At 37.0% G+C, this 26755-nt stretch overlaps 1 protein-coding gene across 2 annotated transcripts in view; it reads right to left on the bottom strand.

Annotated features, from left to right (window-relative positions):
- Positions 1-1608: 1608 nt before the first annotated feature.
- Positions 1609-26755, bottom strand: part of LOC101892449 (uncharacterized) — a 77980-nt gene continuing 52833 nt past the window's right edge. Inside the window, exons 1-2 of one of the 2 annotated variants that reach the window (XM_005185003.4) lie at positions 7614-7877; positions 1609-3156 (exon numbers count right to left, since the gene is read on the bottom strand). In XM_005185003.4, coding sequence (XP_005185060.1) covers positions 1777-3156; positions 7614-7625 — 1392 coding nt within the window. In that variant the 5' untranslated portion in view covers positions 7626-7877 and the 3' untranslated portion in view covers positions 1609-1776. Of the gene's footprint in view, positions 3157-7613; positions 7878-26755 lie in introns of those variants that run through there. The other variant, XM_059130114.1, reaches the window with a different exon arrangement.

The following is a 26755-nucleotide window of genomic DNA, read 5'->3' as shown; positions in this document are numbered from 1 at the left end:
TGGTATAGTCCCCATATAACGGTACCTCGCGATATTCGGTATTTTGATGGTTTCTGCCACATTTTTTCACGGATTTGTCTGAAAATTGGTATTTGTAGGTCATAATGGGTTCCAGCTCCGGTGGCGAAACATTGCATGTATGGGTCCATGATTTGGTATAGCCCCTATATAACGGTACCTCCCAATATTCGGTATTTTGATGATTTTTTGACACATTTTTTCAAGAATTTCTCTGAAAATTCGTAGTTGTAGATCATAATGGGTCCTAGTTTGTCTGGCGAGTCATTGTAATTATAGGTCCACGTTTTGGTATAGCCCCCATATAGCGGTACCTCCCGATATTCGGTATTTTGATGGTTTTTGCCACATTTTTTCACGGATTTGTCTGAAAATTTGTAGTTGGATATCATAAAGGGTCCCAGTTCGTGTGGCGAAACATTGTATGTATAGGTCCACCTTTTGATATGGTCCACATATAACGGTACCTCCCAATATTCGGTATTTTGACGGTTTCTGCCACATTTTTTCACGGATTTGTCTGAAAATTGGTATTTGTAGGTCATAATGGGTTCCAGCTCCGGTGGCGAAACATTGCATGTATGGGTCCATGATTTGGTATAGCCCCTATATAACGGTACCTCCCAATATTCGGTATTTTGATGATTTTTTGACACATTTTTTAAAGAATTTCTCTGAAAATTGGTAGTTGTAGATCATAATGGGTCCTAGTTTGTCTGGCGAGTCATTGTAATTATAGGTCCACGTTTTGGTATAGCCCCCATATAGCGGTACCTTCCGATATTCGGTATTTTGATGGTTTTTGCCACATTTTTTCACGGATTTGTCTGAAAATTTGTAGTTGGATATCATAAAGGGTCCCAGTTCGTGTGGCGAAACATTGTATGTATAGGTTCACGTTTTGATATAGTCCCCATATAACGGTACCTCCCAATATTCGGTATTTTGATGATTTTTGACAATTTTTTTCAACAATTTCTCTGAAAATTGGTAGTTGTAGATCATAATGGGTCGCAGTTCGTGTGGGGAGTCATTGTAATTATAGGTCCACGTTTTGGTATAGCCCCCATATAACGGTACCTCCAGATATTCGGTATTTTGATGATTTTTGCCACATTTTTTCACGGATTTGTCTGAAAAGTGGTATTTGTAGATCATAATGGGTTTCAGCTCCTTTGGCGAAACATTGCATTTGTAGGTCCACGATTTGGTATAGCCCCCATATAACAGTACCTCCCGATATTCGGTTTTTGCCACATTTTTTCTAATGTTTCCTTTATCCTAAGGTGGAGGGTATTAAAAGTTTTGCTTGTTTCCACTCACCTGGTACTTTCCTCGCCGGTTCACCACAGACTGATCCCAAGTCAGGCCTCGTCAGTCCTTTATGTTCTCGGCAGAGAATTCCGGGCTACTTCCAATGGCCTTCCCGACGTCGGTCTTCTGCTGCTGAGTCCACCACGTGGCGTTTTCCCATCCCTGCATTTTGTCATTTTTAAATTTATTCGCTTTAATTTAATTCTGTATATAAGCCTGGGTATTCCCTCCGCCAAAAATATTCAAAAGACGTTTATTTTTTATATTATTTCGTTTATTTTTTTTTATTCAATGTTAACAACTACATAATTCCAAAAAATGAGAATTTTAAATACCTAAAGTAATTAAACAAAACGGCAATCATTATCAGGCATCAGCTTCAGGAGACAGCCACGCCTATGGCGTAGCTGAGCACCGTTTTTCTAATGGCAAGTCGGGAAAAATTTAAGCGGATTTCTTCTCATCCTCCTTTTGTTCTTCGGTGACGGGGGCGGGGGCAGCAGTGGTGGTGCTGGCTTCAGCTTTGTTTTCGGCTTCGTCGGCTTTAGCTTCTTCCATTTTTTGTTCTTCCTCCATGGGAGCAGAACGGGCTTCAACAACTTCGGAATCTTCGTGATTTTCTTGGGGTTGTTGTTGTTGCTGTTCGAATTGTTGTTGGGGTACTTCGTATTGAGGATAGCCGGGGTATTGTTGTTGGGCGAATTGGTCTTGTTCGGGATATTCGACGGGTGTGGGTTCTTGGGCGTTTTGTTCGGGAGCTTGTTCGGATTGCTGTTGTTGTTGACCTTCAGCGGGTTGTTGTTGTTGTTGGGGTTGTTCTACATTAGCGGGGGAGCTAAAGAAAGAGGTTTGTTGTTGTTGCAAGGGAAATTGGTGGTATTGTTGGAAGATGGGAGAGGAACGGAACAAGGGGCCGGAGAAAGCAACAGGGGCAGCAGAGTAGGTTTTGACAACGGGGGCGGCATGGACAACTGGGGCAGCAGAGTAGGTTTTAACAACAGGGGCAGCATGGACAACTGGGGCAGCAGCAAAGGTGGTCTTTACTACGGGGGCAGCATGAACAACTGGGGCAGCGGAGTAGGTTTTGACTACGGGAGCGGCATGGACAACAGGGGCAGCGGCATAGGTTTTGACTACGGGAGCGGCAGCAGCATAGGTCTTGAAGACTGGGGCAGCATGGTAGGCTTGTACAACTGGAGCAGCAGCATGGTAGGTCTTGACGACTGGAGCGGCATGTACAACAGGGGCAGCGGCAAAGGTGGTCTTAACTACGGGAGCAGTATGGACAACAGGGGCGGCAACAGTCTTAACAACTGGAGCGGCGTGAACAACTGGGGCGGCAGCAGCATAAGTGGCAACAGTCTTCACCACAGGGGCGGCATGTACCAAAGGAGCAGCATGTACGACAGGAGCAACAGTCTTTACAACTGGGGCAGCATGGACGAGGGGAGCAACAGCCTTTACAATGGGTTCACGGGTCACAACAGCATTGAAACCATTGACATCATCAGCGGTATAGGTCACGGTGCGCTTGAAACCATCGGCATCAACAACGCTGTAAGAACCGGCTACATTACCACCATCACGGCTCTCAACCTGGGATTTAATGTCACCACTGACCGAATCATGGACACCATAAGAGAAATCATATTGAGGATGAGGATCGACTTCTTCAGCTTTAGCCACAGCAACGGGAGCTACAGCAACAGTTTTGGCAGCCACAACGGCGGCGGGAGCGGCAGCATAAGTTCTCACAAAGGGAGAATAGGCCACACCGGCCATACAGGAACCGGTCAAAGCCAAGAGACCGACAAGTGTAACGAACTGCAAATGGGAAGGAGGAAAGGTGAAGGGGAGAGGTTATTAATGTGGAGTTTCAAATATTCTATATCAAAAAAAGAGTAGTGACCGAGAATCAACGCCCGGAAACAACGGCCGTAGCTAGAATTTTGAAATTTTGCGTGAGGGTCAGTCGTGGTGCGTAGGCGTGTAATAAAACTGGTTTTTGTGGAAATTCGTACAAAAAGGGTTAAGGGTACTAAAATGTACTAAAAATTGAATACTTGGTATTGGACAAATAGAATGAGCTAGAATTCTGAAATTTATGATGAGAGTCACTGATGGAGTACAGGAAAAATAATCCAAAGGGTTTTTGGAAATTCGAACTTTAAGATTACGAAAAGTTCTAAAATGGTACTAAACTTCTGAAATGCTAACATTTGGGATTATGTGAACGGATAGAACTGAAAGCAGGAAAATTGGCATGAGAATCAAGGTTGGAAAATTAGTTGGATATATGAAGGTGGCTTTGGAAATGTGTACTAAGTGTGAGAACTGTACTAAATTTGGAACAGTTTGGTTTAGGGTGAACAGATGAAGCTTGAATTTTGAAATTTTGTCTGGGCTCCCTATTTGGTGGTGTGGGATTAAGAAGAGATTTTGGAAATCTGTATTACAAGTGCACGAAAAGTACTAAATGGTACTATATTTGGTACAATTAGGTAATGGGTAAATAGATAGTGCTTACAGTTCGAAATGTTGAGCTAGGGTCGCTGTTCGTGTAATATTCATATAACTGTTGGTATCTGAGGTTGAGATTTGGAAGTAGGTTCGGGATGTGTGTATTATAGTTATACCAAAATGGTCCCAAATTTGATATGGGGTGTTTTATATGGGTGGAATCCACAAATCTTACATTAAGGTGTCTGCTGATGCCTGTGGCTAAAATATCGAGGTGATTTTGGAAATGGGTACTATAGATGTACGAAATGTACTAAATAGTACTAAAGTTGGTCTAAATTAAAAGGATACAGATACAATTTTGAAAATAGATATTCAGATAAATGTTGGCATCTGAGGTTGAGATGTGGAGCTGGTTTTGGACATATGTACTATTAATGTTCGAAAATTAGTAAATGGTTCTAAATTTGATATTCGGTGAAGGGATAGACCTGGAATCCGAAAATTGGATATTGAGGTCTCTATTGGTATCTAGGATTTAGATATGAAGTTGCTTTTCAAAATGTGTACTATAATTGTACGAAAAGTACTAAATGGTACAAAATTTAGTCCTGATTAAAGGGGGAAAATATATAATTTTGATATTGAGAATTCCGAAACTTGATATTGAAGTCCCTGTTGGTGTCTGTGGCTAAAATATGGAGGTGAGTTTGGAAATGTGTACTATAATTGTACAAAAAGTACAAAATTGTATCAAACTGGGTATTGGGTAAAGGGGCAGAGCTGAAACTCCGAAATTTGTTATTGAGGTCTATATTGGTAACTAGCATTGAGATATGGAAGTGGATTTGTAAATGTGCACTTGAGTTGTACGAAAAGTACTAAATGGTACTAAATATGGTCCTGGTTAAAGGGAAAAAAGATTTAATTTTGATATTGAGAATTCCGAAACTTGATATTTAAGTCCCTGTTGGTGTCTGTGACTAAAATATGGAGGTGAGTTCGGAAATGTGTACTATAATTGTTCGAAAAGTATATAATGGTACTAATTAGGGTAAAGGGACAGAGCTGAAACTCCGAAATTTGTTATATTGGTAACTAGCATTGAGATATGGAAGTGGATTTGGAAATGTATACTTAAATTGTACGAAAAGTACTAAATGGTACTAAATATGGTCCTGGTTCAAGGGAAGAAAGATTTAATTTTGATATTGACAATCCCGAAACTTGATATTGAAGTCCCTGTTGGTGTCTGTGACTAAAATATGGAGGTGGTTTTGTAAATGCGTACCATAATTGTACGAAAAGTACTGAATGGTACTAATTTTGCTATTGGGGAAAGGGATAAACCTGGAATCTAGAAATTTGATATTGATGCCGCTGTTGGTGTCTGGGATTGAGATATGGGTGTGGTTTTGGAAATGCATTCTATATTTTTACAAAAAGTACTAAGTGGTACTAAATTGGTTATTGGTTGAAGGGATAGAGCTGGAATCCCGAAATTTGATATTGAGGTCCTTGTTGGGACCTGGTGTTGGGATTTGGAGTTGGTTCTGGAAATGAGTCTTATATTTGTACGAAAAGTACTAAGTGGTACTAAATTTGCCATTGGGGGAAGGTATAGGACTGGAATCCCAAATTTGATATTGAGGCCCCTGTTGGGATCTAGTATTGGGATTAAGTGGTACTAAGTTGGATATTGGTGGAAGGGATAAATCTGGTGTCCCGAAATTTTATATAGAGGTCTCTGTTGGTATATGGGATTGAGATTTGGAGGTGGGCTTAGAAATGTGTCCTACATTTGTATGAAAAGTACAAAATGGTACTAAATTAGATATTGAGTGGAGGAATAAAAATAAAACACTGAAATATATGAAATATGTCCTATATTTGTACGAAAAGTACTAAATTGAACTAAATTTGGTATTGGGTAAAGGCATCGAGCTGCAATCCTTAAATTTTATATTAAGGTCCCTATTGGTATCTGATATTGAGATATAGAGGTGGTTTTGGAAATGTGAATTAATATTATTCAGAAAGAACTAAGTGGTACTTAATTTGGTATTAGGTGGCGGGATGGAAATAAAATTCTGAAATGTGTCCTATATTTGTATGAAAAGTACTACATTTGACAAAATTTGGTATTGGGTGAAAGAATAGAGAAAAATTCTGAAACTTAATATTAAGGTCTCTGTTAGTGTCTGGTGTTGTGGTAGGGATGCGGCCTATATTTGTTTGAAAAATACTAAATTTGGTATTGGGTGAACGTACAGAACTGGAATCCCGAATAGTGTATCGGTTTTGCCAATGCGTACTATTATTGTTAATAAAGTACAAAATTGTACAAATCTTTAATCACTGTTAGGGTCTAATGAGGAGAGATGTAGATTGTTTTGGGCATGCCTAGTAAATTTGGTATAGGAAAGAGGTAGAGCTAAAATTTTGAAATTTTATATTGAGGTTCCTCTGGATTTATGGGGTTTACAAATGGATGTGATGAACTATTTTTGGCTAGAAAAATTGGATGTGCATCCATTATGCAATGTTCTTACTACTATCTTCCTCGGTTAACGTCAAAATCATTGATTTTGAAAACTTTGTGGTGTTAAAGCTAAACATTTTTCAATTAAAAAAAACTTCGATAAAATATAAAACCTTGAAATTCTAAAAATTTGTTACGATTTTGAATTTTTGATTAAAAAAAAAACTCGTCAAACAGAACAATTTGTACATTTTTAGTACTAAAAAGGCCTAACTGTTGTAGCTAATCAAAAAAGGCTAAGTAGTGTAGTGTCTAAAATATAATGATGTGCCAAGTTTGAACTAAATTGTGTACTCATATCGCCTAATATAAGATTTTTTTTTATTGAAGGTCTCTAAAGTTAGTATCAGAACAATTGGACAAAAACTGCCCATTTCCACACTTGATCAAAGTTTAATTAATATTTCTTTCGAGATTTATCCGGACAAACAGACAGATATTCAAACAAGCAGTTGGATTATTATACATTGGCAAGACCGACTCAATATATTGTGAAACATATCTCGTTCAGAGATACCCAGGATCTAATAACGCTATTTCCATGAGACACATTTTGGCCAAACGAAATGATGAAGGAGGAATCCCTTTGACTACAAAGGAGAATGAAGGCAATCCTTTTGCCTACAAAGGGTAAATATCATTTGAAAAAAAAAAATAGTAAATAAATATCAAAAATTGAAGCTAAATAAATTCTGGGCCGATTTTAAAGAAAAACATGATTAATGTTTCAAAACAGAATTTCGATTGAAAATGGATTTTTTTTCAGAACTCGTTGTTGAAAAATCATTCAATTTTCAATATTTCTAATTATAGTTGTAAAAACGCGTTGCTGAATACAGGAATGCATAGGTAAGCAGGATAGGCTGAACAAATGCAGCTAAATATATTTATGACAGGGAAAAGGAATTTCGTAGAAAACGTTTACTCGTGAGGATTTTTTTTCCTTTTTATACTCTTTGCTGAATGTAAAAGTTATAGACTAAATCTTTTAAAAAATCCTTGATTTTCTAGATCCTTTGAAAATACATTAAATATCTTAAAATTTTATCATTTTTTTCCAAAACTCCCAGCTAAAACACCAACTCACAGCTGAATAACAAAGAAAAACTGATTTTCAATTTTCATTCTCTTTAATGCTTTTCACATATTTTATGCATTTTTTCGAATAAAATTTTTAAATTGTCATTTTATTAAAGATATATATCAGTATATTTTTATTGTCACTCCATGATTATCCTTTTTTCAGTTCTTTTTTTATATTTTTATTCTTCTCACTTACTTTGTATGCCATTTTTTAATTGTTTTTTTTTTTTTTTTGCAGTTTCACTTTATTTTAATTAAATCAAACACGCGCTTTCAATATTTGCTTTTTCGTTCGAAGAAAAAAAAGTACGAGAACACACAATGGGTGGTGGTGGTTCCTTTTTTTTTGTCCGTTTGTACTGTGCGTTATATCCCGTTTAAAGGCGCTGACAGCTAACTGCTGGTTTCGTTTATTAGGAGTTTTTGTTTTGTTGCGATGACAACTGACAATTGGGTTGTGATGCTGACAACTTGACGGCTCAACAGTTTTATACACAAAATTTCTTCTATGGACTGACTTCCGAAAGAGCCCGATCCACCAAAAAAAAATGCCGCACACATATTCACTTAAGTTCATTACAATGTCAGCTGCGAAGTACTATTATACATGGTTATTGTTGTTGTTGCTGCTATTTTTTGATTTTGGAACCAGCAAGCCAGCCACTGTCAATGCTGAGTAACTGTCGCTGACAGCAGCAACAGCAGCAGTAATGGTAACAACAACTATTAATAAAGAACAACAACAATAACCGAGGAAAAAAACTATAACAGACGGGGTTTTCGGACTTAAAACCATGCAAAAGAAATATTCAAAATCCCTACCAAAAACAATTGTGCTTTGGGATATTGAACTACTACGAGAGACAAGCAAGCAAGCAAACAAAAAGACAGACAGACAGAACGAACACACAAGAAGGAGAAGAAGAAGAAGAACAGCAATAAGTGTAAATAAGTGTGACTTATTGTCGGGCTAAAGTGTAAGAATTAGCGAATTAAAACATAAGTTGTCACTAATGCTGCTACACCCACACCCCCACACATAAACTCGAAGACATGGGTAAATATAAATATTCAAAAATTCGTTAATGCATGCGAAGCGAACATATGCCGGCATGAATACTTAGCATATGAGGTGAGTATGATAGCTATCGGCAGCTAAGGTAAATACAGCTACACTGGATAAGTTTTGGCCAAACGGTGACATGCAACCTATATGATGTCTCAGGCTGCCCGAATGCCATCCTCAGACTGCAACCTTTGGTTTCTTTTAAACCATTTGGTTACTTTAAAACCCTAGTCTGTCTGTCTGCCTGGTTGGCTGGTAGGAAGAACTACTCACGAATGGGTATCTATAATATCTTGTCAAACATAGAAGAAGTTCGAAGATGGGCAACGTCGGCCTCATTCTTTCCCTTCTGGTACATATGCAAAAAGGCAAATTTACTCGAATGTCTGCAGGACTTTTGGCTTTGAAAATGGGCGATGTAGGTCCACGTCTTCGTATAGCCCCCATATAACAGTACCTCCCGGTATTTGGTATTTTGATGATTATAGCGACATTATTCACCGGAATTGTTTTAAATTTCGTATTTGAACTTCGTAATGGATACTACAGCAAAGACAGAAAATTGTCTGTGCAGGTCTACGTCTTCGTATAGCCCCCATATAACGGTACCTTCCGATATTCGGTATTTTGATTATTTTAGCGACTTTATTCACCGGAATTTTTTTAAATTTGGTATTTGATGTTCGTAATGGATGCTACAGTCTATGACAGAAAATTGTCTGTGCAGGTCTACGTCTTCGTATAGCCCTCATATAACTGTTCCTCCCGATATTCGGTATTTTGATTATTTTAGCGACTTTATTCACCGGAATTTTTTCAAATTTGGTATTTGAAGTTCGTAATGAATACTACAGCCTAAGACAGAAAATTGTCTGTGCAGGTCCACGTCTTCGTATAGCCCCCATATAACGGCACCTCCCGATATTCGGTATTTTCATGATTTTAGCTACATTATACACCGATTTTTTTAAGTTTCGCATTTGAATATTGGCTTATGACAAAAGTTACCCATGCAGGTCCATGTCGTCGTATAGACACTAATGTATCAGCTACATTCGGTATTTTTAAGATTTTAATAGAATTTTTAACGGATTTTATTATTTTTGAGAATAGCCAATTCGTTCCAAATGGTGGAGGGTCGGCCGAACTTACAGCCTTTTTACTTGTTTTAAATCAATGATTCTTAAAGTAATCCAAAGCTCTCTATAAATCTGCAAGGCCCTAACGCGGTAAGTCGGAACTTGTTTCTGGCCCCCCATCCTGATGCCATGCATCGACAAAATTTATATTAGCATGAATTGTTTTTCTTAAAATATTTTGAATTTGAATAAATGCATTTCTTGAAACATACATTGTTTCCATAACTTCGAGGATCGTTGTCACAACAATTATCGGTAGCCAAAATTATCAACAACTTCTTTACGTCGATGATCCAAATGTCTCGCTGGGGAAAACATGTAGCAACAACATGCATGTGTAAGGCATTCTTCAGCGATGCAACGGTGTAAACAACTTGATGTATGAAAGCACACCATCCTGACACCGATCCTTATAAAAGGATTGGCCCTCTATGAGTGGATGTGAATCGATAGAAGTCCCCAGTCTTCAATCAAGTGAAACAATTTATGAGACCGTTTAACGAGACCCTAGCAGAACACCATTTTACAACAGGTAAAACTCTCGACCACTGAGCAACTAGAGTCAGTTTTCCTACGCCACTTAGAGACAGGGTTCCAAACCCTAGAAGGCCCCTAGGTTGCTCTGCTCTGGAAAGACAGGCCTATATAAAAGTTAAGTATATACCCGCGAGTTCGCGACCCCATATTTGAACCTGCGAGTTTCCCAAGCCGCTGGGAGGCAGAAACCCGAATCTTCGCTGCCTCCACATCACTTCCCAGGACCATTTCAGGGAGTGTAAAAATTTTGTCGAAATACTATATTCAATAATAAAGAAAAATAATATAACATATCAAGTCATTCTCCTTACTTAAGTCGCTGAAATAAACTAATCATTGGGAGTTAACAGAAGGAGTGGATCGATATATCCCATCTTCCTAACATAACTTGTGTTAATAAATATATTGTAATCTGTGAAATTTTGTAAGAGTTATAATTATTTCAAATTTTGACCCGTTGTGGGGGAGTTATTTGATGGAGCAGGAATTTGCAAAAAATTTAATGATCCTTTCACATTCTATAAAGTAAATTATTTTCTTTGAAAATTTTAACCTTTTGTAGGGCAGGTACCTGAAGGAGTGTACCGATGTTGGCCATCTCTGAACTCGATCTAAGCTTGACAACAATATTACGATGTACCAAATTTGGACAAAATCGAATACTGCCTTCGAGAGTTATTGTGCGCCAGACAGACTGGCGGATATTGTTCAAAGAGACCTAGGGTCTAAAACCATCATTTCGATGAGGCACGTTTTTGCCGTTTTTTGCCATTGTAGCCATATAGCTGGGGGTATAAAGAAAGAAAAAAAGGGCAACCAAAATAATGCTCGTATTCTTCGCATATTGACTATGACACTATACACATAATATGAACGAATTCCAGGAATCTTAATATACATTTTAAAATTGTGTAAGAGAAAAAACTTGCCCTCTCATTTAAAATAACTTGGCGATGTAAACTTTCAAAACGTCGCGATACGTTTGCTCTATTTTAAGCTCTAAATACTTTCATAGTCAACTGGATTTCTCCTGTTATTATTTAAAAAAAATAATAATAATTCTGTCGAACAGTGTAATACACAAATCAACAAAGTTTTTCTACCTAATATTGAAAAATCATTTGCCTAGACAAACAAGGATGAACCCTACGGAATTAGGTAATAACCGGTCCAAATTTAAATATTACACACATATATTTTGCGCCATTCGTCCTAATTCTATCTGGAAGCAGTATTTCAAATTTTGTGAAATCGGTTCAGATAAAGCTATAGCATCCATCGCAGATAAAAAATAATAATAAAAAACTAAAAAAAGTCAAACGCCATAATTTTTATGTATTTTTTTTTTTTTAATTTATTGAATGAAAACAAAAAATGTCGGAAATAGCATCAAATGTTAGAATAGTTTAGATTTGTTCGAATTGGTCACCTTTTTCACGAAATATGGCCTTCAAACGGCCAATGAAACCGTCACCCGCTGTCCGAATGTTGCTCTGCGGTATTTTGGCCCATTCCCGGCTAAGCGCTTTTTTGACGTGATCGACACTTCGACTTTTAGTGCCAACCTTGCTTTCCAAAATACTCCAGACACAATAGTCCAACGGATTGTTATCCGAAAATGTTGGTGGCCATTGTGCGCTGGAAATTAAGCGAGGGACCTCATTTTGTATCCATTCTTGGGTGGCGCGTGCTGAGTCCTGTCGAAATGTCCAAGGTCTGCGGCCAAAATGTTTGCGTGCCCAAGGCTTTAATACACCCTCCAGAAAAATTTCGCGATAATATTCGGCATTTATGCTGATGCGACAGTTGATTAATATGAGCGTAGAGCGACCATCGGCTCTTATGGCGGCCCACACCATCACCATGGCCGGCGCTTGAGTTCTGGTGGCTAACCGAAGGTGCACATTTTCTGCTGACCTCATTGTTTGTTTACAAACTGCTAGACAACGAATGTTTTCTCATCGGAGAAAACCAAATTCGGCAGTTCACCACTTTCGGCCAAGCGAAGCGACTCTTTAGCTCTTTTGAGTCTAATTTCTTTCTGTTGCGGTGTAAGTTCTTGTACTTTTTGAAATTTCAATGGTTTTACCCCGAGCTCATTTTTTAATATTTGCCGATTGGAATATTGCGATATGTTCAGCTCACGAGCCAGTTTTGGGTCACTGCGACGCGGGTCAGATAAAGCATAGAAATACATCTGCTTAATTTTATGGAGATCGGTTCAGTTTTGAATGTAGCTCCCCTTTGTATCATCCGATTTTGTGATTATTGTCCCAAAAAGTGTAATATCAGCCCAAAGAGGAATATTTTGATAAAAATCTGTTCAGAAACAAATGCTTCCGAAAATAGATTTAGAGGAGAATATACGTCATACGATATATATCAGATCCTTTCGACTTTAAAATATAACTAAAATCATAGTTGGTATAATTTAGTTCTCACAAATTCCACTCATATATTTGTTATGTGCATCTCTATTATAAATGTAAAGGGGTGTAGGGTATCAAAAAGTCATCTCCGCCAGAATTTTGACCTTCGATACCGGTTTTCTGTTAAAATAAAGATACAGCTTATATTATTAGATGTAAAGCATTGCGTCTAGGATGAGTGATATTGAAAATGACCTATATGGATCTACTTTTTGGCATAGCTCACATATAACGATACTTCCAGATATTTGGTATTTTGATGAAGTTAGACACATTTTTGCATGGAATTGGTCTATAACGCTTGAACAGATGTACTGCTACTTTACAAAATTACCAACATCTATGAAACAACCTTGGGGAACTGTCTTGTTCTACGTGGTCGTTTCATATGTATTTTTTCTCTCCTTTTCGGGCTATTCCCCTTCAAGGGTTTATTCGACATAATTTACCTTTTAAGTAAAAAAAAAAATGTTGATAAGCGTTATATACTAGAGTTCTTGCTCGTATAGTTCATAGTTTTAGGTCTGCTTTAAAAACTGAAGCCTATATTTCATGATTGCTTGACTCTGATCCCTTTATTGGTATATGTTGCCGCGAAGTATTGATTATCTCCTCTTTCTATGTATTATTGTCAACCCTGTCACCTCTAGACTTTTTACAATATTAGTTCATTAAAATTTTAATTAAATTAATTCATAAAAAAAAAACATTTAAATACATTTCCCCGCTAACTGATACCACCCACCCTCCTTTCCTCACCACATGAACTAATAATCTATAGGCATTTTATGCTAACTAAACTGGCAGATGTCATTTGAGTATTGATGTTGTTTTTGTTGTAGTTGTTACCAACTCCCTCCGCGACAATTGTTCCATTTTGTCCGTGTTATGGGTTAATGACAACAAATGATTGTTGTTGTTACTGTTGCTGCCACAACTGCTGTCAACACCAAACTTAAAAAAAACCTGTTTTATTTATTTATTGTTTTTTTTTTGTCCTCTTCTTTTGTTCAGTAGTTGGTGGTCAATGGTAATTGTCAATTAAACCTCTTTAATGTGACAACAGCAACAACGGCAAAAAAAACCAACTTCAAATCGATCCATCGATCCATCCATTCACCAGCAACAATCTAAAAAAAGAGACCCAGCTCAATACAAAAAAAAAAAAAAAACAGACTCAAACACCAACACTTTATCCGTAATTATGGTATTCATTTCAGTGTCTATTTTTTATTGCTGTTTAGGCCTAAGTAATCGGCCCAAAGCAAGTCGAGCAGAAAAAAACGGCGTTTCCACAATTCCCCTCGCCCCGGCGCAGTGCGAATAATTATTAATTAAAATGCCAGCGAAAACAATGAAGCTGTTGACATTTATTAATTGTTACCTCGCGCCTCAAACAATTATTTATGCATCAACATGACAATCAACGGAGAGCAAGGAGCAAAAAAAGAACAGTTATTGAAATTTTATATTTTCATTTTTTTCTGATAACAATGATGATGATGAAGAAATGAGTATTTTTTTTATTTGAAAATTAATGGGTCTATATCGTGTAATGGGGCGACAAGTGGCTGGATGATTGACAATCACTCACTCAGTTGTTTGCACCAATGAAATATGGATTTTAATGAAATGAACTTTTTGTATCCTTTCGGATGGGGAAAAGTAAAACTGTCGATTGAAAATGGAGCTCAGGTCTCTGTAAACCTGCGATTGTCGTCTCATGAATATCTTAGGACCTTTATTGAATATGTTTTGCATGACAAAGTTCTACTTATAAGGACTCTCAAATTATCGCATTACCCCTATTACAGTTCAAAATTAGAAATTTAAATGGTCTAACACATGATTATCTCCTCAGTCTTTTGCTACAGAGGATACCTCACATTTCATAGTATCGTCGGACGAATTCCCTTTCAGATTATTTAGATGTATGTATCATATGAACGATCAAAGGGTATATCCGATTTGAGTCAAAATCAAATTAAACATTGACAACTTGGCCCATTTTTTCAAAATGGACAAATTGGATCAACCCTTTGTGTTCCTCCACTCAACATTTTATATGACAAGTGCCCCGAAAGTATGACATAAGTATCAGAATTTCTACTAAATACACACTTTTCAATTTTTCACCCTAAAGCTAGAATCTTGAAATTTTTAGTGAAAATCACTCTTGGTCTGTAGGTGTCAGATACGGCTGGTACTTTCGGTATTTGGCGAACCGGTAGAGCTAGAACTCTTAAATCTAGAATGAGGGTCACTGATCGAGTGTACGATGGATGTACCAAAGGGTTTGTTGGAAATTCGCACTATAAATTTACGAAAAGTACTAAAATGACAACATTTGGTAACATTCCGTATCAGGTGCGTGTACCTTTCACCTTAGGAATAACAACATGAAATTGTAATCAAGGTTGAGAAGTAGGGTCATTATTAAGTGGTTTTTTTTTTTTTTTTTTTTTTTTTTTTTGAAGTGTGCACTCAGCTATACGGCAGTAGTACTAAACAACTGTTTTAAATTTGGTAGGACAAAAGCTAGAAAACTGAAGTTGGGTCCTCTATGGAGTGGGTTCTATAGGAATGGGCCAATCGTCCAATTCATATCGGACCTTAATAAATACGATATAAATATTGCGACGTGTCAGGTTTGATTTATATTAGTAACTTCATCATAAAATCCATATTCATCTCAGATTTCTGGTTAATTAATTTTTACATATAGCAAATCGTAAAGAATCGCTGACATGTATCGTAAGTTAAGAGAGACAAAAGTATTGAAAATTGTGAACCTTTGTGGGTAAGGAACCAGAAAGGGTTCGCAGCTATACATAATTTGCACAACAGATCTTGTGTTAGAAAAAATGTTTGTGTGTGTGAAATTTAAAGTGAGTTGAATGCTTATTTGGTTTACTTTAAGCGTTTGGTTTCTCAAAATCTTGTACCCCATGTGGTTGAGGTACCAGAAGAAATGGTGCGATCTCTACCATTTTTATAGCAGATCTTGTGTTGATGGAAAATTGAGATGTGCCAATTCTGAATGGAATCGCATTTTGACCCTTTGTGGGGGATGCACCAGAACAAATGGTCCGATCTCTACTATACTTCCAACAGATCTTGTGCTGACAGAAATATTAAGATGTGCCAAGTCTGAATCAAATCGGATGTTAATTTCGTGTTTTATGAGCTTTGTGAATATTCAAAATTTTGACCCTATGTGTGAGAGGTACTTGATAGAGTGATCCGATATTGTCCATTTTCGCACCTGACTTAACAATGACCCAAATATTTGGATTTACAAAGTTGGAGCAAATTTGGATTATCGTTTACCTTTCTGAGCAGAAAATGATTTTCTTTAAAAATTTTGATATTTTCTGTACCGATATTACCCATCTCCATACTCGATCTAAGTTTGACAATAAAATTACGATGTACCAAGTTTGGATAAAATCGGATACTACCTTAGAGAGTTATCGTGTGCTAGATCGTCTCCAAATGTCCTGAAAAAGATTTTGTTATTTCGATGGGACATGTTTTGGCCGTATCAAATGATTTATACCCTCTTTAGCTATATAGTTGAGGGTAAAAAAAGTAGTGAAATAACCGATTGCCTGACTCACAAAGAATCGACGCCCAGACGAAACGGTTCAAGCTAGAGTCTTAAAATGTTGTGCGAGTGTCAGTATTGGTGCGAGTGGTAAGTTTGCGTTGTTGGAAATCCCTACTAAAAAGTACGAAAAGTACTAAAAATTGAATTCTTTGTGTTGGACAAATGGTATGAGCTAGAATTCCGAAATTTGGAATGAGATTCACTGCTGGAATGCATGATAGATAAACAAAAGGGTTTTTTGAGATTCGAACATTAAGGTTACAAAAAATGGTACATCAATTTCTAAAATAGTATCATTTAGTATCATTTAAACGGATAGAGCTATGAACTTGAAATTTGGTATGAGAATCAAGGTTGGAAAGTATGTTTGATATATAAAGGTGGGTTGCGTTCTAACTGCGAACTGTACTAATTGGTAATAAATTTGGAACAGTTTGGTTTAGGGTGAACAAATGAAGCTGGAATTTTGCAATTTTGTATTGGGGTCCCTCTTATTGGATGGTTTGTGTTAAAGAGGTGATTTACGAAATAGTTAATATAAGTGCACAAAAAGTACAATATAGTACTATATTTGGTACAATTTGGTATTGGGCGAACAAATAGTGATTGAAATTTGAAATTTAGTATTAGGTTCGCTGGTCATGTATTGCCTGGACATATGGAGGTGGTTTCGGAAGAGATTGTGCGAAAAGTACTAAATGTAACTCAATTTGGTATTGAGTCCAGGGGTGAAGGGGACTGGAATATTCTAATTTGATATTTAGGTCTCTGTTGGTATCTGGGATGGGGAAATGGGGGGTGATTTTCGAAATGTGTACCTAATTTGTAAGAAAAGTACTTAATCGTACTAAATTTGACATTTTGTGAGGGAATAAAGCTGAAATCCTGACCATGTATCTGCTGGTATCTGGGATTGAGTTATGGGAGTCGTTTTGGAAATGTATGCCATTATGAAATTTGATATTGAGGTCTCTAAGTTGGTATCTGGGATTGAGATATTGATGTGGAAACGTACTAAATGGTGCAATACTTGGTATTGGGTAAAGAGATAGATATAAAATTCTGAAATATGATATTTAGATTACTGGTGGTCTCTAGGTTGATATTTGGAGCTAGAATTGGAAATGTGTACTATTTTTGTACGAAAAGTACTATATGGTACTAAATTTGGTATTAATTTAATAATAGATCTGAAATACTGCAATTTGATACAGATGTCACTTTAATGTCTGTAGTTGAGGGAAGAAGGTGGTTTTGGAAATGTGTTCTATAATTATATGAAAAGTACTAAATAGTACTAAATTTGTTATTGGGTAAAGAAATGGAGCTGAAATCCTGAAATTTGCCATGGATGTCACTGTTGGTATCTGTGGTTGAGACAATGAGAGGTACCAAATGATATTGAATTTAGTAATTGGGTAAATTACAGATCTGGAATTCTGAAATTTAATATTGAGGTCGCTGTTGGTTTTTAGGTTTTACATTTGGAAACGTTGACATAGAAACAAATAAAAAACTGTAAGTTTGGCCGGACTGAACTTTGAATACCCTCCGAAAAAAAATCCGTTAAAAATTCTGTTAAAATCTTAATAATGCCAAATGTAGCTGTTCTATTAGGGTCTATACGACGACATGGACCTGCATAGGTAACTTTTGTCCTAAGCCATTACAATATTCAAATGAGAAACTTAAAAAAATGGTAAATAATGCAGCTAAAATTATCAAAATACCGAATATCGGGAGGTACCGTTACATGGGGGCTATACGAAGGCATGGACTTGCACAGACAATTTTCTGTAATAGGCTGTAGTATCCATTACGAACTTCAAACAACAAATTTGAAACAAGTCCGGTGAATAATGTCGCTATAATCATCAAAATACCGGATATCGGGAGGTACCGTTATATGGGGGCTATATGAAAACGTGGACCTACATGGCCCATTTACGAACTGAACCTACTGTAAAAATAAACATGTGTGCAAAATTTTAGCCTTGTATCTCAAAGACAGACAGACAGACGGACATCGCTAAATCGACTTAGAATTTTACGCTGATCAAGAATTTGTTGGGTCTGACATCAGTGTTTCGAGGAGTTACAAACGGAATGATAAAGTTAATATACCCTCCATAGTATGGTGGAGGGTATAACAATAAATAAATAAAATCCATTAAAAATTCTATTAACATTTTTAAAATACCTAATATCGGAATGTGCAGATATATGGGGGATATACGATTTTATGGACCTATAAAGACAAATCTATGTCTAGGGGTAAAGTACTCGCAAGGAACTCCTTGTGTGGGTTTCAGATAAAATACCGGATATTGGGGGGTACCATTATATGGTGGCTATACGATATCCTGGACCGATATAGCCCATCTTCGAACTTGACCCGCCTGCAGACAAAAGAGGGATCTGTGCAAAATTTTAGCTTTCTATCTTAATTCGTTTTGACTGTAGCGTGATTGCAACTGTCCGTCTTAGAAATTTACGCTGATCAAGAATATATATACTTTGTTGGGTCTGGTAACAAACGGAAAGACGAACTTAATATACCCTCCATACTATGTATGGTGGAGAGTACAAAAATCGAGCGGAATAGCTGTGGCTAACAAATAGTTCTACCCTCAGTCCTATGGCTACAGAACATATATATCATTTGAGGAGGCCAAGAGTCTCTCATCAAAATCAGTGTTCAAATCCTATGTCTTTTTCACGAATTCCCTTTCAGGTCATTTAGATGCCGGTATCGTATGGTATAACAAAACATAGATCGAGTTCAGCTCTTACTTGTACCTTTAGCACAATACCTAAAATCTCATACTAAACAAAGGCAGTATCAAATATAGTTAAAACTTCGCTGTCAGGTTGGAAAATGAACAAATACCCCAGCAATTTAAATAAGAAATTCCCTTAAATGTGATTAAGTTTCCGATTTTTCACAAATTTTCTCATTTCTATATTTATACCCTCAGTCATAGGGCTAGAAAGGGTATATATCATTTGATACGGCCAAAACGTGCCTAGTTGAAATTACGGTTTAAAACCCTAAGTCTCTTTGGACCAAATCCGTTTCAGAACATTTTGAGTCGATCTAGCGATGTCCGGGCTGGTGCGCACGATAACTCTCGAAGGGAATATCCGATTTGGTCCAAACTTGGTAGACCGTAATATATTTTTTTAAACTAAGATCGAGTTCAGAGATGGACAATATTGGTTTATTTCTTCTGGTACCTCCCCCACAAAAATTCCGAATTTTTCAAAAGATATATTTTCTGTATAGGAAGAGTCACGATAATCCGATTTTGCTCCAACTGTGCTAGGCGTGGTGCGAAAATTGACAATATCGGTCCACTTCATCAAGTACCTCCCCCGCAAACGGTCAAAATTTTAAATAATTACAACTTTCATAAAATGTGATGTAAGCGTCCGATTGGCTTCAAATTTTACACATATCAAAATTTTTACTAACCCAAAGTCTGGTGTGAAGATGGAATATATCGGTCCACTCCTTCTGGTACCTCCCCGACATATGTTCGAAATTTTCAAAAACAATCCGATTTTGCTACAACTTTGCAAATCCCAATATTCGCGGTAGTTCTAGGTCAGGTGGAAAAATGAAATAGCAGAAATAGCATTCAATTTAAGAATAAGTCTAGAGTTGTTGGAATTGGTAACCTCTGGCACGAATTATGGCCTTCACGCGGCCAATGAACCCGTCACTGGCGTGCCCAAGGCTTTAATACACCTTCCAGAATATGTTCGCGATAATAAACTTCAAAATGAAACATTTTGAAGAATTTTTGTTTTAAAAGGTTAACATTTTCCAATAATTCTTTTCGAAAATGGAAAAAAACTTGAATAATATATTAAACCTTGAAAGTCTGAATTCTGAGTACTAAGATAGTCTAACACGAATTGTTGAAAAGAATCTAAGGTGGATTTTTCGCTGACGAAGTAGCGGGTTAGCATGTGCTCAAATTGTCATATATTTTCACAGTATTTAAATCAATTTTAGAAAATCTATTCCCCAAATTGGCAACTGGCAAATGTGTGGCCTTTTTAAAAGCCAAAACTGCTTAGACGTGTCTAATCTAATATTGACCATAAAGGTTATTCATACCAGCGAAGTTCATTGGCAAAAGAAATCCAACTTACGTTCGATGCCTTTAATTTAATGCTATTTCACGGCTCCTTACAAAATTTTGAGATTGTCCACAAAATTTTCAAATATTTATTTATTGATTTTACTATGTATTAATTGTTATTATAAAAATAAACTTGATGACAATACAAACAAACCTTAAAATAACAAAGAGAACCAAAAAAAATTAATAAAAACAAAATTAACAACAATTTACGATAACACAGGTGATGACAGGCATTTTAGCTTCCAGATGTTTTTATTTGTATTTAGCCCATTGTCCAACCAAACAAATAATTCAAGTGCAGATTTTAAAATAATATTTTCAAAGCATTGACAGATATCAACGATATAAAATTGTGGAGTAATAGAGCAAATTGTGTTTATACCCTGCACAACATAGTGGTAAGGGTAACATGTCTTTGTGCATTTGTTTGTAACAAGGAGAAGGAAGCGAAATAGACCCATACTTACTTTTGAGGATCTTCATAGAATCACATTCTAAGTCGATTTATGCATGTCAGCCCATCAGTTCGTCTGTCCATGTATTTTTGTGAAAAAATTTCTTATCCGATTGAAATGAAATTTTCCAAACAACATTTGTTTGGCCCAAGGACGAACCCTATTGAAATTGGCTCATATATATGTGAGCCTCACCCGATTTCGGGTTAATCGTGCACCAAATGGCCAATATCAATTCAAATGACTTGAATCGTGGCACATCCCACTAAATTCAGCTCCCATATCGGTTCAGATATAGCTATAGCTCCCATAAATATGTTTTATCCGATTTGGTGTTAAAGTCCTTCACTTATGTAATATGCATTCCACGAGAATAATATTTGGTACCACATATCAGGTGCAACCCAGAAACACATCTGTCAAAGTTGGTCGAATGAATGGATATAGCTCCCACATATACAGGGTGAGATAAAAAACTGTAACAAAGCCAAACGCCATAATTTTTACCTTTTTTAAAAAAATTATTGAATGAAATCAAAAAATGTTGGAAATAACCTCAAATTTTAGAATAAGTTTAGATTTGTTCGAATTGGTCACCTTTGACACGAATTATGGCCTTCAAACGGCCAATGAAACCGTCACACGCTGCCCGAATGTTGTTCTGCGTTATTTTGGCCCATTCCCGGCGAAGCGCTTGCTTAAGGTGATCGACACTTTGGTATTTTTTAGTGCCAACCTTCTTTTCAAAAAAAAAAACTCCAGACACAATAGTCCAACGGATTGGTATGCGGAGATTTTGGTGGCCATTGTGCGCTGAAAACGAAGCCAGGAACTACATTTTGTAACAATTTTTGGGTGGCGCGTGCTGAGTGCGATTGTGCTCTGAGTCTTGTTGGAATTTCCTAGGTCTGCGGCCAAAATGTTTGCGAGCCCAAGGCTTTAATACACCCTCCAGAATATTTTCGCCATATTTGGCATTTATTTTCGATTAATACGAGCGGAGAGCGACCATCTGTTGTTATGGCGGCCCACACCATCACCATGGCCGGCACTTGCTTTCTGGTGGCCAACCAAAGGTGCACATTTTCAGCTGACCTCTTTGACAAGTAAACACGATCATTTTGTTTCTTTACAAACTGCTGGACAACGAATGTTTTCTCATCGGAGAAAAACAAATTCGGCAGTTCACCACTTTCGGCCAAGCAAAGCAACTCTTTAGCTTTTTTGAGTCTATTTTCTTTCTGTTGCGGTCGGTGTAAGTTCTTGCACTTTTTGGAATTTCAATGGCTTTACACCGAGCTCATTTTTCAGTATTTGCCGAATGGAATATTGCGATATGTTCAGCTCACGAGCCATTTCTCGGCCACTGCGACGCGGGTTTTGGACAAGTCGCTTCTTTACTTTTCGAACCATTTCTGCTGATGTTTTTTTCCGTCCACTTCCTTGACGTCGGGCTACGCTACCAGTATGAAGGTTACGAGCGATGGTACGAGACAGAATTCAGTCTAGAAGCAATTGCGTCAAAATTTGGTGAAAATCGGAGCAGATATAGCTATAGCTACTATACATATGTTTCATCCGATTTGGGATTATAAGTTACTCACATTTTTAATTTGCACCCACCATAATGATACACCTCAGAAATAAGTGCCTTAAATTTTCTCAAGATATGTTCAGGTTTGGCTCAATGGACTAAATTTGGTACTTCCGACAGAATTCAGCCCAGAAACAAGTACTTCAAATTTTGGTGAAAATCGGTTCAGATACAGCTATAGCTCCCATATATATGTTTCATCCGATTTTGTCGTAATATGCACTCCACAACAATGATGCTGCTCGAAAATAACGAGATCGCTTCAGATTTTTATATAGCTTCGATATACATCTTCATCCGATTTTACGGTTGTTGATCACCATGTATGTTATCTCAGCCCAAATTGAATAGATTCTGTCATATTCAGCCGAATTTTACCTTTTGGCGAAACTCGGTCCGGTATATCTATTGATTCTATAAATATTTTTTAATCTAATCATTTTCGAAGTGATATCATGCACTAAACAGCAATGTTATTTGCTTCATAGTTGGTATGATCTACTTCACATTAGTTCCCAATAAAAACTTTTTTTGTTACGAGAGCTCTACTAAATATGTATAGTGGTATAGGGTATCATATAGTCGGCCCCTCCCAACTTTGGCCTTTATATACTGTTTTTTGTCATATCACATAATGCCTTTGATGGATTCTGAATCTGAATCAGAAAAAAATAAGTCATCTTTGTATATTCTGAGATGGTCTTTATGAGTTCTTACTCCACTTTGGGCTCTCGTCCCAGCCACTCAACATTACCTACCCCACGTACATTTTCCCAACATATCAGTATAAACTTCAATGCTAATCGCCCCATAGTCATGCTCATGCTCAAAATTCCCCGCACTAAATAACGCTTCATTCCCATCCATTAAATTAACCAAACTGCTCTCATTATAAAAATTATTTTGTTCGAATTCCAGACAGACAGAGAGACCAACAAAGCAAAACTTATCATAAATAATTCTATTTCACATTCTACTCCAGAAAAACATAACAGCCGAACGTTATTGTAACACTGACCTTTACAATCGATGGCGGAATACCAATTACCCCTACGCCTACGCGACATCACTACTACTCCAGTTAATCACAACCTTTGCTGTATTTTTTTCTTCCAAGCGGTGCTGGTGGTAATGGCTAATTGCCAGCGTCCATAGACGCCTCAGAGGCTACGTTTGTCATAAAACCAAAACTCATCATCATCATTCGTGGTGTCAACTGAAGGGAGGGAAGGGGGAGAGGCGTACAGCAACAGCTACGCATAACGGAATATAACGGAGCAAATTGGTGTAAACCAAATCGTAGTAACTGTTTATGAGACATTTTTATTAAAAATCATGCCGGGAATGCCAAGAAGGCTAAATCAGGCACTCGTGCAGAATTTTGAGAGAGAATGAAATCAAAAATCTAAACGTAAATCGAAACAGATATTTGTAGTTGTTGTGTAGAAAACCAAAAAAAAAAAAACAACAAAACGAGATTAACGTATTCAATAAAGTGCATCAAAGTTACACTCGAAAAATAAAAATGGTTGAAACAACTAAAAACAAAAAGTTCGAAATGAAGACTACAATATCATCAATGAAATTGTTTTTAAAATTGTTCGATACGATATTTTTACATGGCTAACAAAGCTACAAATTAAATTTCAAATTTCCACCTACTCCACTTTATATTATGTCCTGTATGAAATGAAGCCTCCAATCAAATTTCAAAAATCTGGCTCCTTTCGTGAAATATTTTGTATACCCTCAGCTATATGGCTAGAGAAGGTATATCATTTGCTACGGACAAAGCGTGTCTCATCGAAATAACGTTTTAGACCCTAGGCCCCTTTGGACTAAATCCATTTCAGGACATTTGGAGTCGATCTAGAGGTGCGCGCACGATAACCCTCGAAGGGAGCAGTACAATCGATTCAAACTTGGTACATCGTAATACTATTATTAAAATTTAGATCGAGTTTGGAGATGGGCAATACCGGTCCACTCCTTTCGGTACCTCTCCTAGAAAATTTCGAAATTTTCATCAAGTACTTTCCACAAAGGGTCAAAATTTCGAGTAATTACTACTCTTATAAAATGTGATGTAAGCGTCCGATAGACTTTAATCGGTCACCAACTCTGTTGTGAAAATGTAATATATAATCCACTCCTTCTGGTATCTCCCACACAAAGGCCAAAGTTTTAAATAATCAAATCGATTATAAAATCCAAAATACGGATCCGTTTCTCTTCATATTTCATACATCGTATTATTTTTACTAACACAAGATCTGCCGTGAAGATGGAATATATTGGTTCACTCCTTCTGGTACCTACCCAAGAAAGGGTCAACATTTTGAATACCCATGAAAATCATAAAACGAAAAATTGACATCCGATTCCTTCATCAACGCTAGATTTATTATAAAGTTGGTAGATATCGGACCATTCCTTCTGGTACCTACCCCACAAAGGGTCAAAGTTTTGATTAACCAAAACGATTATAAAATCCGAAATGAGCATCGGGTTCTCTTCATATTTCATACATTGCATTACTTCTACTGACACAATATCTGATGCGAAGGTGGAATATATAGGTCCACTCCTTCTGATACCTCCCCCACAAAGGGTCGGAAGTTTTAATATCCGTGAAGTTCATATAACGTGAAATATGTACCCGATACCCTTTAAACTGGGCACATGTAAATATTTCTATCAACGCCATATCTGATTCGAAGATGGGATATATGGGTCCACTCCTTCCAGTACCGCACCACTTGAAGCTCATAAAAGGTGAAAGGACCATCTGAATCTCTTCAGATTTCACAAATCCCAATATTTTATTAGCATAAGATCTGGCGTGAAAAAGATAGATGTCGGTACCTTCTCCACAAAGGGCCACAATTTTCTATACTTATTTTATTATTACCTTCAAATTTAGTTTATAGAAATATTTCTCTCAAACAGAGACCTAATGTGAATATGTAATTTATCGACCCACTCCCCATGGTACCTTCCTCAACAAAGATTACAATTTTGAGTAACAAGTATACGCATAGAATTGAAGATAAATATCGGATTTTCGTTTGTAACCTTTTATCAGTATTGGATAAAGTGGGGCACTTCGATTCACTATATCTGGTACCTCACGCACATTTCAATATCTTCGAAACTTTATCACAATACTCTGTGAAGGATATGATACAAATCTGGCACGTTGTAATATTTTTTGCCAGATACGAAGTGGACAATATTGGCCCTCTCCATAATGGCTAAACGTGTTGAATAGTTTGGTTTGGTGCACAATGAACAAGAAATTGGGTGCCTTACACAAATCTGAAACGATATAAACAAATGTTGGCAAAGAATTTCTGAGCTGTAAACAGGGTGAAATAAAAAAAAAAAAAAACAGCTGAAAATGTGCACCTTCGGTTGGCCACCAGAACTCAAGCGTCGGCCATGGTGGTAGTGTGGGCCGCCATAACAGCCGATGATCGCTCTCCGCTCGTATTAATCGACCGTGGCATTAGAATAAATGCCGAATATTATAGCGAAAATATTCTGGAGGGTGTATTAAAGCATTGGGCACGCAAACATTTTGGCAGTAGATCACTCCAACAAGACTCAGCACCATCGCACTCAGCAAGGTTCCTCGCTTCATTTCCAGCGCACAATGGCCACCAAAATCTGCAGATACCAATTCGTTGGACTATTGTGTCTGGAGTATTTTGGAAAGCAAGGAAAGCACTAAAAAATACCAAAAAATGCCAAAATATCGCAAAGCAACATTCGGGCCGTTTGAAGGCCTAAATTCGTGTCAAAGGTGACCAATTCGAACAAATCTAAACTTATTCTAAAATTTGATGCTACTTCCGACATTTTTTGCTTTCATTCAATAAAATAACGAATGTGGGCCACTTAAACAACATATTTATTAAAAAAAATATGGCGCACTATAAAATTGAAATCGGATGAAAATATATATGGCAGCTGTACCTGAATTTGGACTGATTTGGACAAATGATTTGCGTACATGGAAAAAGTATTTAGTCGTTTTTGTACCGTTTCGGTACAAAAATCCAAATTGTTTTGCCAAGCAGGTTCTTGTTTAGAGACGTAGATCTCCCCGAACGTTCTATAGGAACTTAAAAATATTTGGTACATTTTAGTACTTTTCGTACACTTTAAGTACGATTTATCATAAAAAGACAGACCTTAATATCTTTCAATTGTTCCATATATACCATACCATCCATATACCATAATTCGCACCTTTTCGTACGAGTTAAAAAAACAGCCTAATCTCGGAGTTTAACCACAAGTTTGACCCTCACCCAAAAATTAAAGACTCTAGCTTCAGCTCTTTAATTAA

The sequence above is a fragment of the Musca domestica genome, unplaced genomic scaffold (genome assembly GCF_030504385.1).
Source record: "Musca domestica strain aabys unplaced genomic scaffold, Musca_domestica.polishedcontigs.V.1.1 7, whole genome shotgun sequence".
Classification (NCBI taxonomy): domain Eukaryota; kingdom Metazoa; phylum Arthropoda; class Insecta; order Diptera; family Muscidae; genus Musca; species Musca domestica.
This window is presented reverse-complemented; position numbering and strand designations above follow the sequence as displayed.